Source organism: Moschus berezovskii, chromosome 19 (genome assembly GCF_049115385.1).
Source record: "Moschus berezovskii isolate FMDL1 chromosome 19, NW_MosBer_1.0, whole genome shotgun sequence".
NCBI classification, from domain to species: Eukaryota; Metazoa; Chordata; class Mammalia; order Artiodactyla; family Moschidae; genus Moschus; species Moschus berezovskii.
This window is the reverse complement of record NC_142478.1, coordinates 7,684,780-7,712,367: the sequence shown is the minus strand read 5'-3', so window position 1 is coordinate 7,712,367 and position 27,588 is coordinate 7,684,780. Positions and strand designations below refer to the sequence as shown.

At 44.6% G+C, this 27,588-nt stretch overlaps 1 protein-coding gene and 1 long non-coding RNA gene across 6 annotated transcripts in view; one reads left to right on the top strand and one right to left on the bottom strand.

Annotated features, from left to right (window-relative positions):
• Positions 1-27,588, bottom strand: part of TMEM154 (transmembrane protein 154) — a 50,013-nt gene that overhangs the window by 19,479 nt on the left and 2,946 nt on the right. For 3 of the 4 annotated variants that reach the window (XM_055404500.2, XM_055404501.2, XM_055404503.2), the window contains exons 2-3: positions 5,117-5,374; positions 4,988-5,026 (exon numbers count right to left, since the gene is read on the bottom strand). In XM_055404500.2, coding sequence (XP_055260475.2) covers positions 4,988-5,026; positions 5,117-5,374 — 297 coding nt within the window. The remainder of the gene's footprint in view (positions 1-4,987; positions 5,027-5,116; positions 5,375-27,588) is intronic. The other variant, XM_055404502.2, reaches the window with a different exon arrangement.
• On the top strand, positions 347-26,402 carry LOC148774818 (uncharacterized). 2 transcript variants are annotated; one of them, XR_016035302.1, is made up of 5 exons: positions 347-480; positions 12,276-12,409; positions 24,107-24,292; positions 25,220-25,308; positions 26,266-26,402. It is a non-coding gene; the product is annotated as an uncharacterized LOC148774818 (long non-coding RNA). The 2 variants fall into 2 exon arrangements; XR_016035303.1 differs by having other exon boundaries at positions 25,220-25,334; positions 26,266-26,355.

Below are 27,588 nucleotides of genomic sequence, written 5' to 3'. Positions count from 1 at the left end.
TCTCCCAACAACTCTATGAGGTGCTACTGAGTTTTGCCCATTTAACAGACGAGGAAACTGAACCTGAGGTTATAAAACTAGGAAATAGAAAAGCCAGTTAAGCAGAGTATTCCAGAATCTGTCCCTATAACCTTCCTGCCACACTACTCCACAAGATGAATAAGCCAAGTTCCTGGTTCTTTTGGACCTTAAAGAGAACATCACCTAGTAAGAAAGAGAAACCCAAAAAAGGCGAGTCACAACTGATGACAGTGTTTGCGACTGTGCAGAGTAAGCGTGAGCACAGTCAAGAGGCGGTGACTCATTTTGCCTGGGGTCCGGTTACTCAGCTCGTCATGAAAACCTCAGAACTGCGCGTTGTAGAAGGGGGTGGCAGTCTGCCAAGCAGCAAAGAAGGAAACTCCAGACAGAAGACACAGCATCAGCCAAGTACGGAGGCCGCAGGGAAGGGAGCAGCACAAACACTGGACCCTGTCCGAGGTCAGTGCTCACTTGCGAACGGCGTTTGAATCTTGAGCGTCTAGAAATGAAGTTCAGTGAAAAATCCCTTTCTGGCTTTAGTGCCTTAGAGCATGACCATCTGACTAGTCAATCCCAAACTCCCCAGACCCCAGGACTCCATTAGGTAAGACCAGCTGTAGCCTACGGTTTGGGCAGGAAATTCTACTTTCCCTACTTTATTTTTTGTTTTTATTTGGCTGTGCTGGGTCTTAGTTACAGCATGGGGCTCGAATTCCCTAATCAGGGATCGAACCAGGGCCCTGTGCATTGGGAGCATGGAGTCTTAGCCGCTGGACCACCTGAGAAGTCCTACTTTTCTTACTTTGAAAAAAAAAGATCCAGGCATCTTTGTTTGCTTTTTCTTTTTCTCTGGCTTACAAAAGAGTGCCCACTGATCACTGTTATTAGGTCACCCTGAAACTGCTAGCAGTGGAGAAACGTGTATTTCCTACTTTCTTGGTTGGAATCTATTACATCAGTCCTTGCCATGAAAGGTAATGCACTTCAGGGTTTCCTTCCCAGTTTACGTTTGCCCTACCTGGTGGCATAATGGAAAATGACCACTTACAGCTCTGCAAGAGCTTAAAGCTTCTCCTGGTACAAAATGGTGTGGGGACCTGCACGCCTAAGGTATGCCCTCAAATACAGGGGTCCTCTGTTAGTGGATGTGAAAGACAAAAAGTGAGTTTTGTATGCACATATAAATACATATCTTATCACCTTTGAGTGATTTTTGGAATGCCTAAAGGCTTCAACTTGAAAATCTAATTGGAGTCATTTTTAGCAGCATAAGCCAAAAGAACCCAAGTTGGCTTTGGACCCAGAACCATCCCAAAACCTTGTATTTGATAGTCCTGACATTGGAAGTGAATCCTCAAAGAGGGTATCACTGACCCAGGGAATGATCCATCAGATTGGTTTACTACTGATGGTTTACTATTTACTATTGGTTTACTATTTACATCTTTAGCCGATGAGGAATTTCATTTTAAAAGTTAGCATAGCTTTCATAAGAATAAGTACCATGCTTTATCAAGGCCTTTTTAAGATCAAATGGGTGTGTGGCATGGTACAGAAAACAGTACCTGTGACAAAACACAGATAGAAGAATCCTCTTCTCATGGTGATGACTTAAGGAGTCCAGCCTTGCCGCCATGCCCCCAATCTAACCCACTGCTTCACCAGCCTGACCGTCTCCTCCAAAGGTCAGAAAGTGTTACACTGACCAGTTCAGTTCAGTTCAGTCGCTCAGTCATGACCGACTCTTTGCGACCCCATGGACTGCAGCAAGCCAGGCCTCCCTGCCCATCAACAACTCCTGGAGTTTACTCAAACTCATGTCCATTGAGTCGGTGATGCCATCCAACCATCTCATCCTCCTGCCTTCAATCTTGCCCAGCATCAGGGTCTTTTCCAATGAGTCAGTTCTTAACATCAGGTGGCCAAAGTATTAGAGTTTCAGCTTCAGCATCAGTCCTTCCAATGAATATTCAGGACTGATTTCCTTTAGGATGGACTGGTTGGATCTCCTTGCAGTCCAAGGGACTCTCAAGAGTCTTCTCCAACACCACAGTTCAAAAGCATCAATTCTTCCATGCTCAGCTTTCTTTATAGTCCAACTCTCACATCCATACATGACTACTGGAAAAACATAGCTTTGACTGGACGGACCTTTGTTGGCAAAGTAATGTCTCTGCTTTTTAATATGCTACCTAGGTTGGTCATAGCTTTTCTTAGCCAAGGAGCAAGTGTCTTTTAATTTCATGGCTGCAGTCACTATCTGCAGTGATTTTATTTATTTATTTTTTATTTTTTTATATCTAAAAAAGAATTTTATTAAAAAAGCACAAATGCAAAGAAATGAACAGAGGAAAATTTATGCGTCGAACCGTCACTTATGATAATATACATGCTACAATTCCAATCTCTCCAATCATTCCACCTTCACCCTCTCCCACAGAGTCCCAAAGACTGTTGTAAATGCCTATGTCTCTTTCACAGTCTCTTATACAGGGTTCAGGTTACCATTTTTCTAAATTCCATATATATGCGTTGTGATTTTAGAGCCCCCCCCCAAAATGAAGTCATCACTGTTTCCACCATTTCCCCATCTATTTGCCATGAAGTGATGGGACTGGATGTCATGATCTTAGTTTCCTGAATGTTGAGCTTTAAGCCAACTTTTTCACTCTCCTCTTTCACCTTAATCAAGTGGCTCTTTAGTTCTTCTTTGCTTTCTGCCATAAGGGTGGTGTCATCAGCATATCTGAGGCTATTAATATTTCTCCCAGCAATCTTGATTCCAGCTTGTACTTCATCCAGCCCAGTGTTTCTCATGATGTACTCTGCATACAAGTTAAATAAGCAGGGTGACAATATACAGTCTCATTTTGTATACAGCCTCCACACAATCAAAGGCTTTGGCATAGTCAATAAAGGAGAAGTAGATGTTCTTCTGGAACTCTCTTTTTTGATGATCCAAAAGATGTTGGGAATTTGACCTCTGATTCCTCTGCCTTTTCCAAATCCTGCTTGAACATCTGGAAGTTCACAGTTCATGTACTGTTGAAGCCTGGCTTGGAGAATTTTGAGCATTACTTCACTAGCGTGTGAGATGAGTGCAATTGTGCGGTAGTTTGAGCATTCTTTGGCATTGCCTTTCTTAGGGATTGGACTGAAAACTGACCTTTTCCAGTCCTGTGGCCACTGCTGAGTTTTCCAAATTTGCTGGCATACTGAGCACAGCACTTCACAGCATCATCTTTTAGGATTTGAAATAGCTCAACTGGAATTCCATCACCTCCACTAGCTTTGTTCGTAGTGATGCTTCCTAAGGCCCACTTGACTTCGTATTCCAGGATGTCTGGCTCTAGGTGAGTGATCATGCCATCGTGATTGTCTGTGTTGTGAAGATCTTTTTTGTATAGTTCTTCTGTGTATTCTTACCACCTCTTCTTAATATCTTCTGCTTCTGTTAGGTCCATAACATTTCTGTCCTTTATCGAGCCCATCTTTGCATGAAATGTTCCCTTGGTATCTCTAGTTTTCTTGAAGAGATCTCTAGTCTTTCTCATTCTATTGTTTTCCTCTATTTCTTTGCACTGAACACTGAGGGAGGCTTTCTTATCTCTCCTTGCTATTCTTTGGAACTATGCATTCAAATGGGTATATCTTTCCATTTCTCCTTTGCTTTTCACTTCTCTTCTTTTCACAGCTACTTATAAGGCCTCCTCAGACAGTCATTTTGCTTTTTTGCATTTCTTTTCCATGGGGATCCCTGTCTCCTGTACACAAACCTCCGTCCATAGTTTGTCAGGCACTCTGTCTATCAGATCTAGTCCCTTAAATCTATTTCTCACTTCCACTGTATAATCGTAAGGGATTTGATTTAGGTCATACCTTAATGGTCTAGTGGTTTTCCCTGCTTTCTTCAATTTAAGTCTGAATTTTGGAGTAAGGAGTTCACGATCTGAGCCACAGTCAGCTCCTGGTCTTGTTTTTGCTGACTGTATAGAGCTTCTCCATCTTTGTCTGCAAAGGATATAATCAATCTGATTTTGGTGTTGACCATCTGGTGACGTCCATGTGTAGAGTCTTCTCTTGCGTTGTTGGAAGAGGGTGTTTGCTATGACCAGTGCGTTCTCTTAGCAAAACTCTATTAGCCTTTGCCCTGCTTCATTCTGTACTCCAAGGTCAAATTTGCCTGTTACTCCAGGTGTTTCTTGACTTCCTACTTTTGCATTGCAGTTTCCTTTAATGAAAAGGACATCTTTTGGGGGTGTTAATTCTAGAAGGTCTTGTAGGTCTTCAGAAAACCATTCAACTTCAGCTTCTTCAGCATTACTGGTCGGGCAGACTTGGATTACCATGATATTGAATGGTTTGCCTTGGAAACGAACAGAGATCATTCTGTCGTTTTTGAGATTGCATCCAAGTACTGCATTTTGGACTCTTGTTGACCATGATGGCTACTCCATTTCTTCTGAGGGATTCTTGCCCACAGTAGTGAATATAATGGTCATCTGAGTTAAATTCACCCATTCCAGTCCATCTTAGTTCGCTGATTCCTAAAATGTCGACGTTCACTCTAGACATCTCCTGTTTGACCAGTTCCAATTTGCCCTGATTCATGGACCTAACATTCCAGGTTCCGATGCAATATTGCTCTTCACAGCATCGGACTTTGCTTCTATCACCAGTCACCTCCACAACTGGATACACTGACCAACACTGGCCCAAATTACACAAGGCCCTCGTCCAGGTTAGATACAGAGATGGAAGCTGTGTATTTAAATTTACAGTTTAGGCTGAAGGCATTGTCTCTTTCTTTTTTTAGATAGAAAGGTATATGACATTTCTGAACTCTGGAAAATGTCACTGAAACAAGTCACCACTCATTATTTTATGTAGTTGCTTCACTTAAAAACATCTCAGTTTCTTTTCCCACCCCATCCCATCTCCAGGCAGGTGTTAGAATAATACTCACGTGTCTGTAAAACACTCTGAGATCCTTGGCTAGAGGGCTCTGTGTGGAAGCAAAAAGTATTGTGTTTTATCAATTATTCATGAACACATGGAGCAGTTGTCTAGAAATGAGAACAGGCAAAATATTTACCTTGTTTATTCCTTTTCCTTTTATGGTATATTACAAGGAATATCGCTGATAGAAGTAGGAGAGACAGCAAAATCACTGGGATCAACACCATTAATATAAACTCTAACTGGTCTGAGTCTTCCTCGATAAGGGTAGCATTTATGCTGGTGATGGAAGTTTCTGTGGTCGCTGCAGCAGTTGTGCTTAGAGCCTCTGACTCTGCATCCAGGCCTCCCGTGCCTGGGAGCATGTCTCCTGACAGTTCCGTGTCCTCCTCTCCTGTGGGAACACATACAAAATCGAGACTGTCATGGAGACAAAGCTAGTACACTATGTTTTCAATAATCTGAAACTTACCCTCTATGCATCCAGCGAGAAACTTGATCCACTGGATTTGGTCTTCCAGTTCAGCATGACACAGAGTATTGATTGAACATAAATGGAGCTCAAGCTGGGAGTACATTCAACGTGGAATCAGAACCCAAAGATAAACCTCCCGCAAAGGCAGGCGGTTCGGATGCACTTCAGCAAAGGGCACTGAGAAGCTCTGCAGTGTCTAGCACAATATTCCAGGATATCCTATAGGGTATCCTAATAATAGTTCTGAATAAATCTAAATTCCAACTTTCTGAGAGTTAAGCACTCACCACATAACACTTTTAGGTAAAGGGAATGGACTGTGTCCTAATTTTTTTTTTTTTTTAAATAAAAAGTTTCCTACCAATGGAAAGGAAGTTTTTCAAATCGGGGTGACTGATCAAATGTCAATGTCAGGCCTCAGTTCTGCAGAGAACTGAGTCTGCCTCTGAAATGATCTCATAGAAATCCTGAAATGATCTAGATAAAAATACAATGCGTGGGGGTTTCATTGGTGGCTCAGGGGTAAAGAATCCACCCACCAATGCAGGAGACACGTGTTTGATCCCTGATCCAGGAAGTCTCTCACGTGCCAAGGAGCAACTAAGCCAATACACCACAACTCCTGAGCGTGTACCCGATCCATGGTGATTCAACTATTGAGCCCACTTCCACAACTACTGATGCCCTCATGCCCTAGAGCCTGTGCTCCGCAACGAGAGAAGCTGCTGCAGTGAGAAACCGGTGCACTCTAACTATAGAGTGTAGTCCCTGCTCTCCGCAACTGAGAAAGCCCTTGCAGGAGCAAAGACCCAACACGGACAAAAATAAACAAACAAATGTTTTTTAAAATACCATGTGTATTTTTCTTGTAAAGTGAAATTCTCAAGGGGATGTTCCCTTAGAAACGAAGGAGACTGCACCAACATTTAAATTTACTGAATAATATGAATCTTTACAGCCTGCCTATTAACAGGTTTATTCTGTCGGGACTTTGGATTGTGTTGGAAAGCCATCCTCTGGCTCATCACAGGACGGGAAAGTAGGACTAGTAGCTAGGGGACTACCTGAAAAAACCCTTCCTCACCTGGCTCCGTCATAACCATGGTCAGGTTTTCCTCCCACCGTGGCACTACACTGTTGCCCATCGTTCAGGTGGGACCCACTGTGAAAACGAGCATATGAGCTGAGGCTGCAACAATGAGATAATTTATACGAAAGTTCGTCCTAAGGTGAAAGGTGCTCTTCACATGAAGATGTCCACTGCCTGAAGCCAAGCTCAGTACTGCAGGTCAGGCCACCTCCCAGAGAATGACCGACTGGCCACAGCATGGCCAGCTCAGGCCTTAGCTCTCCACATGACAATCATTTATAAAAATATTTGTTTGATCACAGCCTAATTTTTCAGTTATATAAACACTCCAATTTCCCCAAAACCAGGGGATCCACTTGGTAATCATATCAGTCAATGCCACCCCAAACAATCAGAATCAATTACAAACTGCTAAGTAACGGGTATTCCTCATGTGTATACACGAAAAGCAGCACTCAAAAAATATCTACCATTTATTGACTTCTGCCTTCAGGGTGAAGTGACCTCGTTCTACATTTATGTCTTTGAAATAAGGTAAGTCAATAATGTATTTGTTAAAAGATTTGACATATCACCCTGCTCGCACAACTATTGAATCAAACATCACTCTTCACTGGTAACCTAGGCCAGCAGAGACTGTAAGCTGCGAGGGGAAGGGGTGGGCATAGGGACAGTGGCACATATACACCTGTGGTTGGTACCCACAGCCCCATTCCTTGAAGTCAGTGCTGAGGACCTTCCTCCAATACCCAGACCTCCTGTTTATCTCTTCTGTTTCTTTACTGCTGCTACTGCTATTGCTGCTGCTGCTATTTCATGCTTTTACAAATAATTTACTGAAAGCCAAGTCTTGTGCTCTGCCTACTGCCTAGATTATCTCATTTTGTGCCCATCATTTTTTCAGATAGCAACTGGGGCAGGGAGGTTACACAACTAGCCCATGCTCACAAAGGTATCGTGGAGGAGTGAAGTTTTAAACCCAGGGGGCTGATAGAAGAACTTGAGCTTGGAACCTCACATGGTACTTTCCTTCCCATCAGGTAGGAATGGAATGGTTACAAATGATGAAGTGGTGACCAAGAGAGGGAGGGGAGGGCTCTCACCAGAAGGACAGGATCCTCCCAGCCTCTCCATGGAAGGCGGGCAAGTTCCCAGGGGAACACTCAGCACTCTGAGTCACACCTGACCTGTTGCCCCAGAAAAGGAGACAATTGGAAAAGAAATAAGCTGGCAAGAATAATGAGGGTGTTGGACAATCAGGCATGAAAGAGAAATTGAGAAGCTCAAAGATGGTCCTGGGTTGCGAACATTTCTTTCTTAGCACAAGTGACAATGCTGGTGACAAGCGGCTCTGAGTGGCATTCCAGGGTGACATTTTCTCCCCAGTACCCCTCACACACACTCTAACACATTTTCCATCATTTACTCTCTGATTCTTTCAGTTCAGTTCAGTTCAGTTGCTCAGTCGTGTCCGACTCTTTGCGACCCCATGAATCACAGCACGCCAGGCCTCCCTGTCCATCACCAACTCCCGGAGTTCACTCAAACTCATGTCCATCGAGTCGGTGATGCCATCCAGCCATCTCATTCTCTGTCGTCCCCTTCTCCTCCCACCCCCAATCCCTCCTAGCATCAGAGTCTTTTCCAGTGAATCAACTCGTCGCATGAGGTGGCCAAAGTACTGGAGTTTCAGCTTTAGCATCAGTCCTTCCAATGAACACCCAGGATTGATCTCCTTTAGAATGGACTGGTTGGATCTCCTTGCAGTCCAAGGGACTCTCAAGAGTCTTCTCCAGCACCACAGTTCAAAAGCATCAATTCTTCGGCGATCAGCTTTCTTCACAGTCCAACTCTCACATCCATACATGACCATGGGAAAAACCATAGCCTTGACTAGACGGACCTTTGTTGGCAAAGTAATGTCTCTGCTTTTTAATATACTATCAAGGTTGGTCATAACTTTCCTTGCAAGGAGTAAGCGTCTTTTAATTTCCTGGCTGCAATCAGCATCCACAGTGATTTTGGAGCCCAAAACAATAAAGTCTGACACTATTTCCACTGTTTCCCCATCTATTTCCCATGAAGTGATGGGACCAGATGCCATGATCTTTGTTTTCTGAATGTTGAGCTTCAAGCCAACCTTTTCACTCTCCTCTTTCACTTTCATCAAGAGGCTTTTAAGTTCCTCTTCACTTTCTGCCATAAGGGTGGTGTTATCTGCATATCTGAGGTTATTGATATTTCTCCCAGCAATCTTGATTCCAGCTTGTGCTTCATCCAGCCCAGCGTTCCTCATGATGGACTCTGCATATAAGTTAAATAACCAGGGTTCTTCAGCGATTATTTAAATAAATGAGTCAACGGTTCTCTGTGTGTTCTTTCTTTTTCTTTACCCTGCAAGTCTTCATCTTCACAAACTCCTGTGTCAGCCTTCCTCATACCCTTCCCTCCCCAAACAATACTGTAATAGCTGCAAATAATAAATAATAGTCATTTATTAGATGTTGATAGAGTATGCTGGTACTAGGATAAATATGCACTATGTAACAATCTTCCCAAGTTCATTGTTCACAATACAATCAAAGAAACAGTCTCAAATGTCTTGCCCTGTGGCATAACCCTGATATTTATGCTGGCAGTTCTACTGATACACAGGATTTTTTAAAAAACTGTTATTGAAGTACAAAGAATAGCAAAGAGAGATAAGAAAGTCTTCCTCAGTGATCAATGCAAAGAAATAGAGGAAAACAATAGAATGGGAAAGGCTAGAGATCTCTTCAAGAAAATCAGAGATATCAAGGGAACTTTTCATGCAAAGATGGGCTCAATAAAGGACAGAAATGGTATGGACCTAACAGAAGCAGAAGATATTAAGAAGAGGTGGCAAGAATACACAGAAGAACTATACAAAAAAGATCTTCACAGCCCAGATAATCACAATGGTGTGATCACTCACCTAGAGCCAGACATCCTGGAATGTGAAGTCAAGTGGGCCTTAGGAAGCATCACTACAAACAAAGCTAGTGGAGGTGATGGAATTCCAGTTCAGCTATTTCAAATCCTAAAAGATGATGTTGTGGAAGTACTGCACTCAATATGCCAGCAAATTTGGAAACCTCAGCAGTGGCCACAGGACTGGAAAAGGTCAGTTTTCATTCCAATCCCAAAGAAAGACAATGCCAAAGAATGCTCAAACTACCGCACAATTGCACTCATCTCACAAGCTAGTAAAGTCATGCTCAAAATTCTCCAAGCCAGGCTTCAGCAGTACATGAACTGTGTTCAAGCTGGATTTAGAAAAGGCAGAGGGGCCAGAGATCAAATTGCCATTGGATCATCGAAAAAGCAAGAGAGTTCCAGAAAAACATCTACTTCTGCTTTATTGACTATGCCAAAGCCTTTGACTGTGTGGATCATGACAAACTGTGGAAAATTCTTAAAGAGATGGGAATACCAGATCATCTGACCTGCCTCCTGAGAAACCTGTATGCAGGTCAAGAAGCAACAGTCAGAACTGGACATGGAACAACAGACTGGTTCCAAATAGGGGAAGGAGTACATCATGGCTATATACTGTCACCCTGCTTATTTAATTTATATGCACAGTACATCATGCAAAATGCCGGGCTGGATGAAGCACAAGGTGTAATCAAGATTACTGGGAGAAATATCAATAACCTCAGATACACAGATGATACCACCCTTATGGCAGAAAGTAAAGATGAACTAAACAGCCTCTTGATGAAAATGAAAAAGAAGAGTAAAAAAATTGGCTTAAAGCTCAACATTCAGAAAACTAAGATCATGACATCCAGTCCCATCACTTCATGGCAAATAGATGGGGAAACAGTGGAAACAGTGACAGACTTTATTTTGGGGGGGCTCTAAAATCACTGCAGATGGTGACTGCACCCATGAAATTAAAAGATGCTTGCTCCTTGGAAGAAAAGCTATGATCAACGTGCTGCCGCTGCTGCTGCCAAGTCACTTCAGTCGTGTCCGACTCTGTGTGACCCCATAGACGGAAGCCCACCAGGCTCCCCCGTCCCTGGGATTCTCCAGGCAAGAACACTGGAGTGGGTTGCCATTTCCTTCTCCAATGTGTGAAAGTGAAAAGTGAAAGTGAAGTCGCTCAGTCGTGTCCGACCCTTAGCGACTCCACGGACTGCAGCCTACCAGGCTCCTCCATCCATGGGATTTTCTAGGCAAGAGTACTGGAGTGGCTTGCCATTGCCTTCTCCGTATGATCAACCTAGATAGCATATTAAAAAGCAGAGACATTACTTTGCCAACAAAGGTCCAGCTTTTCCAGTAATCATGTATGGATGTGAGAGTTGAACTATAAAGAAAGCTGAGTGTGGAAGAATTGATGCTTTTGAACTGTGGTGTTGGAGAACACTCTTGAGAGTCCCTTGGACTGCAAGGAGATCCAACCGGTCCATCCTAACGGAAATCAGTCCTGGGTGTTCACTGGAAGGACTGATGGTGAAGCTGAAACTCTAATACTTTGGCCACCTGATGTGAAGAACTGACTCATTGGAAAAGACCCTGATGCTGGGCAAGATTGAAGGCAGGAGGAGAAGGGGACAACAGAGGATGAGATGGCTGGATGGCATCACCGACTCAATGGACATGAGTTTGAGTAAACTCTGGAAATTGGTGATGGACAGGGAGGCTTGGTGTGCTGCAGTCCATGGGGTCGCAAAGAGTCAGACATGACTGAGTACTGAACTGAACTGAACAGGTGATTTACAATGTTGTGTTAATGCCTGCTGTACAGCTGCTGCTGCTGCTGCTAAGTCACGTCAGTCATATCCGACTCTGTGTGACCCATAGACGGCAGCCCACCAGGCTCCCCCGTCCCTGGGATTCTCCAGGCAAGAACACTGGAGTGGGTTGCCATTTCCTTCTCCAATGCAGGAAAGTGAAAGTGAAGTCACTCAGTCGTGTCCAACTCTGTGCGACCCCATACACCAGCAGCCCACCAGGCTCCCCCGTCCCTGGGATTCTGCAGGCAAGAACACAGCAGAGTGACTCAATTATACACACATATATTCTTTCCCATTATGGCTTATAATTGGATATTCAGTATAGTAGGACTTTATTGTTTATCCATTCTATGTGTAATGGTTTGCATCTGTTAGACCCAAACTCTGAATTCTTCCCTCCCTTCCCCTTCTCCTCCTTGGCAACCATAAGTCTGTGCTCTGTGGCTGTCAATCTGTTTCTCTTTGTACGTAAGTCCATTTGTGCCATATTTTAGATTCCATGTGTAAGTGATATTGTACGATATTTATCTTCCTCTTTCTGATTTATTTCACTGAAGGCAGTAAATAATCTTCATCATAGATTCACCTATGCTACTGAAAATGGCATTTCGTTCTTTTTCATGACTGAGTAACATTCCATGTCTTCTCTATCGCTCATCAGTGATAGGCATTGAGGCTGTCTCCATGTCTTGGTTACTGTAAACAGCGCTACTGTGAACACAGGGCTTCAGGTGACACACGGGGTTTGGAAGCTGCCCTCCCTTGAGCGTGGGTGCCAGTGACAGGGGGGTTCTACTCACTTAGCGATTGTGGGAATTTGGACAAATCCCCTTGATGGCTAAATGCTCTAATCTGTACAACTAAGGACTGGCTAAATGTTCTCATCTAGTTTCTGTCTCCCCCAGGTCCCATCTAGTCCCACATCTCTGTGTTGACTCTGAAGCATTTATCTTGTCTTTAGTTTGACAGGCACTAGAAACCCAGCGCTGAGTTCAGAGAGGACACTTGGCTACACCCTTTCCTCGGCCACTCAGTTTCCCCAGAGGTAACCACTCTTTCCTGCCGCCTTCCAGAAAACCCTCTGCATACACTAGTGTGAGTATCATTTCCTGTTCCCTTTTAACACAAATGGCAGCAACGTTCATAGAGTGTGCTGCCCCTTGGTTTATTCTCACTTAAAATTAGCTTTTGAGGATTATTCCCTGTCTGTATACAGAGTTGCCTTTTCCTCCCATTACCTGGATGTATCACAATCTGTTCCTGTTGACAGGGCCCTAGGTCCTTTCTTCGTGTTTGGAAGTCTGTGGTTCCCATGGCCACAGTCGCGTGAGCACACCTGTCGGTTCGCTCACGTGCAGCATTATCTCCAGAGTGGGCAGAGGGCAAGCGCACAGCGACAAACCACTCTTGGGGGTCTGCCCTAACATCTCCACACCACCACCAGCCCAGTGCCCACACGAGGACTGGCAGAAACTACACCGGGCAAGGGCTGGTACCCAGGGCATCTCTGGGGATCAGCCCAAGAGTTTGTGCCAAGAGCATCAACTGTCCTCAAAGGGGGAGTTGAAAACCTGGGGCGGGCCACCTATCGAGTCCCTAGCCAGGAGTAAGTCACACGGGGGACAGAGGTAGAGTCATGAAGAAAATCAGAGGTGAAAACCAGAGAGGATCCCGAGGTCACAGGAGCAGGGCGGGAGTGCAGCCAAGGAGGGCAGGTCGGGAATTTCTCCAAAGCATGACAGTGGTTCCTCCCGTGACCTGTGGGCTGAGAGCAACTCCTAACCCAGTGGATCACTGTGTGGCCCAGACAGCCCCCTGTGCCTTGCCTTTTCTAGGAAACACTAGGTCAGGTCCATAACCGTCAGTGGTGAGTTCCTGTGGGAACCTCCTACCATCCCATGCTTCTCGGGTAAAGTACAACATTTTAGAAACTCAGAGGTCCACCTCCACTATGGACAAACCCACACTCTTTCCGGAAGTGAGTCTGCAGCGAGTCACCTGCATAATGTACAGGGCCGGTTCCTGTGCTGAGCGCCGACTGGATGGATGTCTTCTTGCATCGTGGGGCCTAGAAAGAGCCTCTTTCTCCTCCAGATCTACCTTTTCTAAAAGGCCCCAAAGGGGCCACCAGCCCGGCCCACTCCACAGTGATCATGTGAAGAGTAGAGGCATCCCAGCTGCAAAGATGCCGTGTGTCCCACAAGGGGCCTCCTTCACACCGGCCTTGGAAGTTCGCTATTCATCCTCTGCCAGTCTGTTTTCCCATTCTAGCTGGATCCGTTCTCTGTTTCCCCTATTTCATTGTAGTCTTTCTATCTACAAGAGGCCATGTTTCAGAAAAGAGGGGTGTGGCCTGCGGGTGGGGGCAGAGAGTAAAACTGAAGAAGCTGCAGAAAAAAGAGAGGTTCAAGCCCGAGAAGGCTTAGAGGCAGCTGCTGGCAAAGTGCAGAAAAGAAAGCGGAAGAAAGAACCGGACTTGCTGTTGAAACCAGAAGGGCTGTGGGCAGGGCTGCGGGCGTGACCTTGAACCTGGCCAGCGCTGGGGGGTGGGGGGACTCAATGCGGGTCTGCTAGGACTCTCCTCTTCCAGGGGCCTCTGTTCGCTCCTGTGACCCCCATGCAAAGTCTCCCCAGGGCGATCTTTTCACCATCTCTCTCTCTGTTGACAAAATGGAGCATTAACAGGAGGTGATGGGAATGGTCATTCGAGCAATGAAATTAAGCTGTGACATTCATTTTACTTTTAATCCTAAAATGACCAGGTAACTGGACAGTGCACAGAGTCACAAAAGACCGTTGATAATATCCACACAAACACAGCTGGGATGTGTGTCTCAGACATCTGGTGAGGATCCTGGGAGGGATCCTCCTAAGTGGGCAAAGGGAGGAAATGCCCGAGGTGAGCTGGGCAGCTCGGCAACCAAGCAGGCACCTCGTCCGCAAGTGGAAGTGACTCTGCTTCCTGGTGAAGCAAACTTGCTAACTTCTCTTTTTGAAAGTGGAACAAATGCACAATCAAGCTCTCGTTTTTAAAGTTTAAACAAAAGTGTTATATAGCAACTGAAAGGTTGCCACACTTGCATTACAATGTAAAATATAACACTGACGAGAGAATATTACTAAACTCAGAATGTCAGGAAGCATCCTGGACCTCAGTCAGACGACCTGTTCTTTCACTTACGTCGATTCCAACATGCAGATGGTTGAAACCATCTTATAATTCAGGTAGTAAAACGAAACAGACACACACACAGCAGCTGTCAGGTAGTCAAATGTTGTCCTGCTTGGTGGAGAAACTTGATTTAGGATTTCAGGATGCTCAAGAAACCAAGCCCAAGAAGCCTACCCACTTTCCATTAACCCTGTACCTCTGTCTATGGAAAAGAGCCAGATTCGTAGGAAGGCAGGATCAAACTGAACTGAGACGTCCTCCAGTTTCGCAGCCTCAGCTGAGTATTAGTCACCTGGGGACTTTTCAGCCCAGCCCAAATCATTACATCCGAATACCTGTGGTTTTCGGTCTGAACCCAGGTCTCAGTATCTTTTACAGACTCCAGCGTACAGCCAAGCTTGAGGACCAGGGCTCCAAACCCTGTCCACTCCTGACCTTCCCCAGTCTACCCCTCTTTCTCTATGTTCCTTCTTGGTGAACTGAGGAGAATCAGGGTAGGGAGTGGATTCCCAGCTCCTAGCAGCTGCCCACTGTGTCATAAGCACATGATCATTTAAAAAGCATCACTGAAGCCTTGACCTTCTGAGAGCCTCTGGCCTGGATATACTAGAGAGAGCTGTGACAATCATGCCTTATGTGACTAAGAGGCATTAACAAGAGAGATCATGCTGGAGCTGAAAACCTCACCTCAAGCAAAAGTAACCGCTGGACTACCCACACAGCGGCCCACCTACATTAGTGGGTACCAGAATCACCAGGAGGGTTCCCCCACACACACACACCACACACACACACGGCTAGACATACACACACACACACACATACCACCACACACACACGCACACACACACCACACACACCACAACATACACACACACGGCTAGACATACACACACACACACACACCACACACACACCACAACACACACATGCACACACACACAAACATACCACACACACACACACGGCTAGACATACACACACAGACAGCCCCCACACACACACACCACACACACACACACACACCCCACACACGGCTAGACATACACACACACACATGGCTAGACATACACACACACACACGGCTAGACACTGTCCCCAGAGCTGCTGATTTAGCAGGTCTGGGAAGGGACCAGGAACTTCCACCTCTAATAAAATGCTCATGCTGCTGGTCTGGGGGCCATACCCTGAGAACCATGGGTTGGAGTGGCGCAGACAACCTCATGGGGTTGTGTTTAGCTGTCAGTCACACCCATGGCTGCTTATGGCGCTCAGTGCACACTGAGAGTGCCTGGTGCTATTTAAGGTCCACTCAAAACCGGTTCCTGAGGACATCCGAGGTCGTGGCCTGGGCAACGGTATGTTATTAAGTTCCCTAGGTGAGTCTATTAAGTATTTATGCTGGGTTGAAAATTACTGAGTCAAATCATAATTCAATTAACTTTAATTTGCTGTTATTCATGAAGACAGTCTTTATTCACTTCAAAGATGACCGGAGAACCCTACAGAGAAAGACGTCTTTGGGAGCAAAATTAATAAGGTGTATTCTGGCATTGAAATTGGAAGGAAAGAATAAAACTGTCACTGCTTGCAGACACTACTTGCAGATCACATGATACTTTATATAAAACCCTAAAGCCTCCAGCTCCAAACTATTAGAACTAATAAATTAATTCAGCAAAGTTTCAGGTTACAAGATGAATATACAGAAAACTGTTGTATTTCTATATACTAATAATGAACTACCAGAAAGTTTTTTAAAATCCTGCTTAAACCTGCATCAGAAAGAATGAAATACCTTGGAATAAACCAAGGAGGTGAAAGACCTATACACTGAAAACTATCAAACACTGATGAAAGAAACTGAAGATGATACAAGAAAATGGAAAGATATCCCATACTCTTGGATTGGAAGAATTAATACTATTAAAATGGCCATACTACCCAGAATAATCTACAGGTTTAATGCAATTCTTATCAAAATACCCATGACATTTTTCACAGAACTAGAACAACTAATCTTACAATTCATATGGAACCATAAAAGACCCAGAATCATGAAAGAAATCTTGAAGAAAAGGAACAAAGCTGGAAGCAAACCCTCCCAGATTTCAGAATACACCACAATATATTTTTAGATCTGTCTGCCAAGGCAAAAGAAATAAACAAATAGGACCTAATTACTGAAAAGTTTTTGCACAGCAAAGTAAACCACCTACAAAATAAAAAGACAATCTAAAGAATGTGCAAAAATATTTGCAAATGATATGACTGACAAGAGATTAATATCCAAAATATATGAACAGCTCACACAACTCAATATCAAAAACACAAATAACCCAATCAGAAAATGGGCAGTGGACCTGAAGATATTTTTTCAAAGAAGACATACAATGACCAACAGGCACAAGAAAAGATGCTCAATATCATTAATTATTAGGTAAATGCTAATCAAAACCACAATGAGATTTTACCTCACACCTGTCAGTATGGCCATCATCAAAAAGTCTACAAATAACAAACGTTGATGAGGGTGTGGAGAAAAGGGAACCCTCCTACACTGTTGGTGGGAATGTACATTGATGCAGCCACTGTGGAAAACAATATGAAATGTTCTCAAAAAACTAAAAATAGAACTACCGTGTGATCCAGCAATCCTACTTCCAGGTATATATTCAGAAAATACTAATTTAAAAAGCTACATGTATCCCAATCTTCACAGCAGCACTATTTACAACAGCCAAGATATGGAAGCGATCCAAGTGTCCATCAGCAGATGAACAGGTGGAGGAGACGTGGTACATATAGACAGCGGAGTACTACTCAGCCGTGAAAGAATGAAATTCTGCTTTTATGGCAATATGGATGGACCAAGAGAATACGATGCTTAGTGAACTAAGTCAGACCGAGAGCACTGTATGGTATCGCTTACATGGGGAATCTAAACAGAAATAGATTTACAGACACAGAAAACAAACTAGTGGTTAAAGGTGAGGAGACCGAAGTGGGAGGGACAAATTAGAGATACGGGGTTGAGAGAGGCAGACTACTTGTATAAAACAGATAAGCAGTAGAGGTACATTGTACAACACAGGGAATTATAGCCATTGAAAGTGAAGAAAGGGAAAGTGGCTCAGTCGTGTCCGACTCTTTGCGACCCCATGGACTACACAGTCCACGGAATTCTCCAGGCCAGAATACTGGAGGGGGTAGCCTTTCTCTTCTCCAGGGGATCTTCCCAACCCAGAGATCAAACCCAAGTCTCCAGCAGCAGGCAGATTCTTTACCAGCTGAGCCACAGGGAAGGCCAAGAATACTGGAGTGGGCAGCCTATCCCTTTCTCCAGCGGATCTTCCTAACCCAGGAATCCAGCCGGGGTCTCCTGCAGGCAGATTCTTTACCAGCTGAGCTACCAGGGAAGCCCATTATCTTGTAATAACTTGAGGTATAATCTATAAAAACACTGAACCATTTTGCCGTACACCTGAAACTAACAGCGTGAATCGACTACACCTCAACAATAGAACAGCTGTGCGCACTTGTCAGACAGCCTCTCTCTTCAGCTCTGGTGTCCGTTCATTCTAATCAGCTGTAAAGCATCTGTGACGTCTGACTGTGATGTGGTCAGGGGCAAAACGGGATAAAACAGGCACAAACAACATTACCAGACACCCCAGGCCCCAGCCGGGCTGCGGGGAGGATGGCTGCGCTGATGCCGGGTTTCTGATGCCAAGCGGACGGGCCACGTCCGTGATGTCAGGGCTCTGGCATGGACCAGAGGCTGCCCTGGGACACCATCCCCCTGGGAGCACAGGGCACGTTCTCACGGGCAAGTCCCTGCTCTGGTTCACTTGGTTTTGAAATACAGTGTGAACTGTTTGTTATCTGAAGTGATTTCTCCCCTGTACCTGTTCTCCTCCACCGTTCTGCCCCAATCTCTCTACGGCACAGGGAGCCCTGTCTGCTGGGTGGCTGCCGTTCACTGAACAGCTGTTTAGGAGAAAGGCCAGATGAGTCGCAGGCAAAGTGCTAGACAGGCATCACGCCTTTTCATCAAGAGTCTGCTATCTTCTTCCTCAATCAACCCCGTTCCAGGAACACACACAGTGTGTTCTTAGTCAGAGACAGAAAAGGGATCGACAGCAGCTTTCTCAGAAACTTATCTGAATTTTAAAGAAAACACTGGGAAATGAGAGGAACTGAGTGAAAAGACCAGAATCTCTAATAATGAGCTTTCATGTTTCTAGCTTTTGGGGTTTTCTTTCTGTTGGTTGGTTTTGGTTTTGGAATCAGGTGTGTCTTAGGGTTTCCCACATGAAGTCCGAGTGACTGAACCCTCTCTGGGGAGCAGGACTAGGGTGTGGGGGGACTATTAATTCCTCTGTAAGCTCTGTTCACTACTTACTGGGCAACTTTCAATAAGTGAAATTATTCACTCAGGATGTTTTTCCTGACATTATACTTGAAGAAGAATAAATAGTTGGTTGAACAGACTCAGGGCAAAATCAGCGGAGGTTAGGGGCAGATCGTGAGCACCCGAGTCTGGGTAAAGCAGTGTCTGTTTCCTATCCCCTTTCTCTTCAGCCGTCAGATGACCACAGGTCGCAGTGCCTCACATGGAAGAAAGAAGCGTCTCTTGCTTCCTCTGAGGAGGTCATCTGATGAAGGCCTTCATGCAGTAGTCTGCTGTGGGAAAGCACCTGTGACGCTGGGCTGTGTTTTACCCCATTGCTTTGAGAAGCAGCCCTGCAACTGCAGTCTACTCTCAGGTTACAACATCCTATCACATGACTACATATACAACATGCCTACTCATATGTGGAAACTAATTTTCTATCACAAATGAACTTATTTTTTTTTTTTTTACAAAACAGAAGCAGACTTACAGATTTTGAAAACAAACATGGTTACCAAAGGGGAAAGCAAGGGTGGGTGAGGGATGAATCAGGAGCTTGGCATAAACACATGCACACTACCATACATAAGACAGATGACCAACAAGGCCCTACTGCATACAGGGAACTCTACTTGCTATTCTGTGATAAACTATATGAGAAAAGCACCTGAAAAGGAATGAATATATGGATAACTGAGTCGCTTAGCAGTACACCTGAAACTAACACACCATTGTAAACCAACCATACTCCAACAAAATGCAAAAAGGAGAAGAAACAGAAAACACGCCCCACCACAGGGCCCATAATGCTCAGATGTCTTTTCCACTTTCCAACTTTTTACTTGCTGTCCTTTTTTAAAGAAAGCTAACTTAAAGTTATGACCAACCTAGAGAACATATTAAAAAGCAGAGACATTACTTTGCCAACCAAGATTTGTCTAGTCAAGGCTATGGTTTTTCCCATGGTCATGTATGGATGTGAGGGTTGGACTGTGAAGAAAGCTGATCGCCGAAGAATTGATGCTTTTGAACTGTGGTGCTGGAGAAGACTCTTGAGAGTCCCTTGGACTGCAAGGAGATCCAACCAGTCCATTCTAAAGGAGATCAATCCTGGGTGTTCATTGGAAGGACTGATGCTAAAGCTGAAACGCCAATACTTTGGCCACCTCATGTGAAGAGTTGACTCACTAGAAAAGACTGATGCTGGGAGGGATTGGGGGCAGGAGGAGAAGGGGACGACAGAGGATGAGATGGCTGGATGGCATCACCGACTCGATGGACATGAGTTTGAGTGAACTCCAGGGGTTGGTGATGGACAGGGAGGCCTGGTGTGCTGTGATTCATGGGGTCACAAAGAGTCGGACACAACTTAGCGGCTGAACATGGGGTATAGTTATACTACATTTTTTTTTGTTTATTTAAAATTTATATCTGAGTGTTTTATATTATTTGCTAAATCTGGCCATTTTGCGTTTATGTAAGCTAAGTCGCCTCAGTCATGTTCAACTCTATGTGACCCCATGGACTGTAGCCCGCCAGGCTCCTCTGTCCATGGGATTCTCCAGGCAAGAATACTGGAGTGGGTTGCCATGCCCTTCACCAAGGATCTTCCCAATCCAAGGATTGAATCCAGGTCTCCTGCATTGCAGGTAGATTTTTTTACCACAAAGCTAGCCATCTTAATCATAGACAAATAAACATAATTTTTCAGTTCAGTTCAGTTCAGTCGCTCAGTCCTGTCCGATTCTCTGCAACCCCATGAATCACAGCACGCCAGGCCTCCCTGTCCATCACCAACTCCCGGAGTACACTCAAACTCATGTCCACAGAGTCAGTGATGCCATCCAGCCATCTCATTCTCTGTCGTCCCCTTCTCCTCCCGCCCCCAACCTTTCCCAGCATCAGAGTCTTTTCCAGTGAGTCAACTCGTCGCATGAGGTGGCCAAAGTATTGCAGTTTCAGCTTTAGCATCAGTCCTTCCAATGAACACCCAGGATCGATCTCCCTTAGAATGGACTGGTTGGATCTCCTTGCGGTACAAGGGACTCTCAAGAGTCTTCTCCGAATAAATAGATTTTAAATTAATAAACATTGATGTCAGGGGGAAAAAAAGTCAGCAAGCCCTACTAATTACTGGGCTCCTGTTTCTGAAAACCACAACGGAATGGGGAAATAGGAAATAATAAAGATGGTTTCAATTCATATAAAATAAAGAAATACAGAAACAATCAGATTTCAAAACCAAACTAGATTAATTGGTTTTGTTTTATGGGGAAAAAAAAATACTACCACCCATCAGACCCTGCTCTGGTGGCTCTCTCTCCTTTAAAAGCACCTCTTTAACTTCTCAGGAAGTCCTTCTGTGCTGTCCTCAGCACCTGAGGCAGACTCTTCCATCCTTTTTATGTTACATAATTTTTTTCCCCAAGTTTTCAAATCAGTTCTTACTGGCTTGAAATTTCATGTCTATGAAACTTATATTCTCCATTTTTTTTCCAAAAGTATTTCTGTAACTATTTGGATTTTCTGCAAATTGTCATGCCACTCAACGCTTATCTCCTGAACTCCCCTCCATATTCCGAGAGGGAGGCGGACAGAAGGCGTTCTCGGAACTACTCAGTGATGCACCCACGTAGCTTTCTCCACAGGAAGAGGAGGAAGAGCTGTGGTCTGTTTGGTTTGAGAAGCCAGAACTGAAATATTCCTGGACGAAATGATTTGAGAGAGTTAACATTTTAGAATAAAATAAAACTGGGTTAACAAAAAAATCACATTCATCCAGTTTTCACCACATTGTATTACTGAAATGATTATAACTTTGTCAGAAACACAAGTATGTCTTGGGTGACAGAATCAATTTCACATCATTCATTTCCCTGCTATGTACCAGGCCCTATTCTGGGACATAAAGGGGAATGAGACCACTTCCCTGGGAAGTGGTGGGTAAGTAGGGACAATGGCATCCAAATTAATAGTCACATGACAGTTTCATAAAAGCTGTAACAGGTTGGGTACACAGCATCATGAAGACTCAGGAGGGAAGACACTCATTGCATTAGGGGTGGGGGTTTCAGGATATCTTCACAGAGGAAGTGATCACTGAATTGAATCTCAGGATTCATCAAGCAATGATGGCTGCAAAGGCATTGCAGCTGAAGCACCACTAAGGAAAGACTCCATGGCCCAGCAGAGCTTGGCACATTCAAGTGCATGTATCACAGGATGTGTGGTGGGAAGGGTCCAGCAGGAAAGGAGCTCAGCACAAGCTTATAAAGGGCCTTGTGATGATGCCAGGGAGATTGGAGTCTATCCAAAGGAAATGGAAAACCACTGAAGGGGTAAGTACAAGAGGAAAATCATCACATTTTTGTTAGAGAACCATCCCTCTGGACGTTATATGAAACGGAGTTGGAGAGGAGGCAAAGCCAAGAAGACTAGTTAAGAAGTTGATGAAGTACCCTAGGTGAGAGCTAAGAAGGGCCTAAACCAGCAGGGAGCAGGGAAAGGGTTCTGTTTTGGCCAGGCTAGCCCAATGCCCCTGGGGCGTCTCCAAGGACAGATGATGAAATGCAGGGCTGGGGCTGGGTCTTCAGGCCTGACTGGAAGTGATACGGAGCAAAGCATCAGCCAAGGACTGAGATGAAGGCCAAGAAAATGGAAGACATGGCCCTGAAATGATGGAAGGAGTGAGAAGAGAAAAGAAAAATATGAAAGGAACAGGTGGAAGAGAAAGATCACAACCCCAAACCTGAAAGGAACAACCAGACTCTTAGGAGACCAAGAAAATGACCTCATAAGACCCAAGGAAGAGGACACTTTCAATAATTGATTAATTACGTTAAGGGCTACAGAGAGAAACCGAAGATAAAGACAGAAATGGGCCTTTTGGGTTCAGCTATCAGGAGGCACTGCTGACTCGGGTAGAGTGATCTGAGTGTGGTGCTTGCCACGGCAGCCAGATCACAGGGGGCTGAAAGATGAATGAAGAGGGAGAAAATGAAGATGTGCTGGCTGTCTTTCAAAGAGATTGGAAGCCATGGAAAGGGAAGAGGGTGGACAGCCAGCAGGGACCCAGGAGAACTGGAAAAGAACTCACTCTTCATTATGAACATTCACCTACCGAAGAGAACAGAAACAAATATAACAAAAACAGGGACCCACCCCAATTCTCTTCTATTTCCCCATAGTGACTAGAACAGGGGTTGGCAAACTTTTTCTCAGTGGGCCAAAGAGTAAAGGTTTTAGACCTTGTGGGCCAAGAGGCCAGACAGAGGCTATTATCTCTTTTTATATAACCATTAAAAATATGAAAACCAGCCTTAGCTCGAGGGTTGGAAAAAAACAGGAGGACGGCTGAACTGGGGCCTTGAGGCCTGGTTTGCTGACCACGGACCACCATGCTTTCTCTGAAAGAGACACACCATTGCAGATACAGCTGAAGTCCTCTTTCCCCTGATCTCATTCAAGTTAACCGCTCTCCTCAAGTCAGCACGTATCAACCCCACACCTTTCAAATACGCCTGTGTCCCTAAGTCATAGAAGCAGAATTTGGAGTGTTTCTAAAACTTTAAATAAGTATAATTATTCTGTGCATAATAATCTGCAACTGTTTTTTTTGGTCAACAGTACATCTGAGACTGATTAATCTTTATACATTTGGCTACAGTTCATTAAATTTACTTGCTCTATGATATCTCATTCTATATCAAGTTCTTTATATTTTTCGTTTGTTAATAGATATTGAGATTGTTTCTATTTTTTTCCATTTTGACCAACAAGGCTACACTCCACATTCTTAGCCATACCTCTTTGCTATACATTTGTGAGTGGTCTGGGGTATATGCCTAGGAGTGGACTGTTGAAGCTGTAAGGGTATGAACATCTTCAGTCGGCTAAATGTTTCCAAATTGTTCTCTGGAGTGGTTGTATAGAAAAGTTTCCTTTTCCAATAATCTCATATAGTAAGTAACCTGAAAAATTCTCCCAATATGCAATACGTAGAGATACAAATGAAATACAGTAAGTCCCCTACATATGAACAAGAGCATTCTGAGAGGACACGGATAAGTCCTATGTGCTCATAAGTCCAACAAAGTTAGCTGAGGCACCAACTAACACAAGCAGCTATATAGCGCTTAGTGTGATGTGTTTATAATATTTTCTCACACAAATAATACATAAAAAACAAACAGAATAAAGAAAACGGTTTAATCTCACATTACAGTACAACTGGCATACAGGAGCTGGCATCAGGTGAACAGGCAAGAAGAGTTCCTGCCTTGAGGAGGGAGAGGAGGAGGAAGATGATAGAGCGGAAGGGCTGTCAGCAACAGGAGACGGAGATCAGGCTGCAATTTCACTCGTGATGACAGAACACAAGCTTGCATCTCTGAAAGTTTGCAACTTGAAGGTTTGTACGTAGGGGACTGACTATATAAGAAACTTCTTGAATGTATAAAGAGATCACAAAAAAGCAAGGCAATCCCCAGGGCCCAGAAAACATGGAGAAAGCAAAACAACAGCTTGTAGAGGAAATTTAAATTCACAGCCATACCTACCTACCTACGGGGACTTCCCAGAACCCCACAGGGATATCAGAGGCTCTATAGTGCTTTCAGGGGTTCCAAACCACCCTCTGGGTCAAAAGTTGAAGCTAAAACACCAGGTCATGGTTGTGAAAAATAAAGAAAAAAAAGAAAAGCAGCTGCAATGATTCTGGCAAAGGTCAAAGTCAGGAGTGCTTCCCCTAGGCTGACCTCACCCTCACCCTGACACTGTAGAAACCTGGCCTATGGCCCGACTGTCTGCTTCGTGCTCCTTGGCAGTCTCTTTGGTCACCTGCTTCTGGTTACTGGCTTGACCCTTTAATGAGGTTTTGGCACCTCACACAGCTTGTAGGGGCCGACCCCTGGGGCCTGCTCCCTCCACACCCCAGGGCTGGGGTTTAAGCCTCAAGCCCAAGCCCCGTGCACATCCCTGTCCGAGTTTTTTCCAAACCCTATTTTGTGGTGACAGGACTGCGGTTGCACTGGGAAAGTATTTACAGTAGTTCGATGACGGGATCAGAAAAGTTGAAGTTCTGTTAAATAGGGTGGGCCCAGCTCTGGGTGCTGGGCTTTGCCCTCAGTGCCCCCAAGATTCCCATCATGATGGGAGTTGACAACAAGATTAGATCTACATAAACTTCTGATAAAAATTGTCAAATAGTTAATAATATGTTTAAAAGACATAAAAGAAGGAATAAAGGACATAAAGAAAAAATAAAACCAAGACTATATATATATATTCACACATATATATTTATGAATATTCTATATTCTCCAATTTTCTTGAAAAGCTTCAGCAGCAGGCGACATGAGATGATGGCATGAATCTGCCCTCCCACGGGTGGTGCAGGGCTCCTGCTTCTCCACACCTTTGCAACAGGTGAGGGTGATGCAAAGCATACACAGGTAGGCAAATCACAGGCCGCACTGTTGCTTTACAGAACTGAGCCCATCCCAGCCAGTGAGTCTGCCTTTAGACAGGGAAGGACTGTAAGCCCTAACAAGTCGCTCTCTGCTTCCTTCTCCTCTTTCGCCCAGAGCACTGGGTGATTCCTGAGGGTCAGATCTCAGCAGGGTTCTCCCACAGTGACTCCGCCTCATGAAGGCTGTGCTTCCTCTCCCTGCTTCCCACACCCCACAGCCTCTTACCCGGTGACTTCAACATTCTGTTTTTCCTGCTTCTGGTCTTAACTGTACTAACTTCAGATTCTCTGCTGCTGACCCTGTACCTTTCGGCCCCTCCCTTCCCCTCAACAGGCCAAAGTGCAACCTAGTTCCTCTGTCCCTTTTCCAGTGAGTCCTCCTCCAGTCCAACCAAACACACACAGCCACGAGTGTGACCGTCTTAGAGCCCTGCCAATGGTTGATGTGACATGCCTACACAGTCAGGAAGGCACCAGAGACAGACTTCTCCAAACCTGAAATTTACACACCCAGCCTGGCAGAGCCTGAAAACCCAGAGGCAATATGGTGTCTTGGTAGAGAGTGGACTCAGGAGGGTAAATCTTATTTAGATACAATACTTAGCTGTGTGACCTCGGGCAAGTCACTTAACCCCTCTGTGCCTCAGTTTTCTCCTCTGAAAAACAGCAATAATAGCACCCACTACATAACTTTTGTTAAAGGAATCAAATGAGCTGGTATATGTACAGTGTTCAGAACAGGCATATACTGAGCGCTATCTCTGTTGGCCATCATCTTTATTAGTACTTGAAACCGGGACTGTCCCAGGAAATAGCACGTGGCAGTCACAGTCATTGAAATAAGAACAGTTTCAAAAAGTTTAGTTTCATTTATGCAACTAATATTTTCTTCTATTCTTTCTCCCCTTCTCAAGGTTCATCCAATCGTTATATGATCCTTACTCTTCTGAAACAGCCCAGAAAACCGCCCAGTCCTCTCCATCAAACCCAATGTTTAACTCTGGCCATCAAAACATTCATAGCTGCCTTATTCCTGCCTCATGCCTCTCAGTTCTTTTTTCTACAGACCATTCTGCTTTTAGCAGCTAATAAATCCTATGCTTTTGGTATCTGGGAAGTTGCTTTGAACTTTCTGATAGTGTTAAGCTGACACTGGCAGGACACAGGATAAGGAACAAGGTGGCCCTTCCTTCTACAGGCAGAACGTTGCCTTGATTCTGAACTTTCTTAGCATCCTACACTGGCCAAGATCCCTAGGCCCAGAGCTATACTTTAAGTGTTCTCATCCGTTTGGTCGAAATCCCAGAAAAGCTATTTTCTCATTTCTCCCCTGGTGACTTCTAAGTGGATGAGTTCACTTGAGATAGTAATCCATTCTGTACCAGGTTCTATATCTATATAAAGCAAAAGATAAAAAGATGCTGACTCAGCAGTAACGATGCTGGTCTCAGGTAACTGCAGGTATTAGATGATGTCGCCCATTTGATTTGAGATAAACCTACATGTGAGAGTTGGACTGTGAAGAAGGCTGATCGCCGAAGAATCGATGCTTTTGAACTGTGGTATTGGAGAAGACTCTTGAGAGTTCCTTATACTGCAAGGAGATCCAACCAGTCCATTCTAAAGGAGATCAGTCCTGGATGTTCATTGGAGGGACTGATGCTAAAGCTGAAACTGCAATATTTTGGCCACCTCATGCGATGAGTTGACTCACTGGAAAAGACTCTGATGCTGGGAAAGGTTGGGGGCGGGAGGAGAAGGGGACGACGGAGAATGAGATGGCTGGATGGCATCACCGACTCTGTGGACATGAGTTTGAGTGTACTCCGGGAGTTGGTGATGGACAGGGAGGCCTGGCGTGCTGTGATTCATGGGGTCGCGGAGAGTCAGACACGACTGAGCGACTGAACTGAACTGAACTGAAACCTACATGATGCTTGCAAAGGAGAATCGGGCTGTTTGGTAGACTGCATTCTTCTACCAAACACCCCTGTGATATTTTTTTAAGAATTCAAGGAAATATTTAGATACAACTGTGACACTTGGCTTCCCAGGTGGTGCTAGTGGTAAAGAAGCTGTCTGCAACACAGGAAGCACAAGAGACGCGGGTTTGATCCTTGGGTCGGGAAGATCACCTGGACAAAACTGAAGTGACTTAGCATGCATGCACGTGACACTTAGACACCATTAGCCCAAAAGGATATGTTGTTTAGTCGCTAAGTTGTGCCTGATTCTTT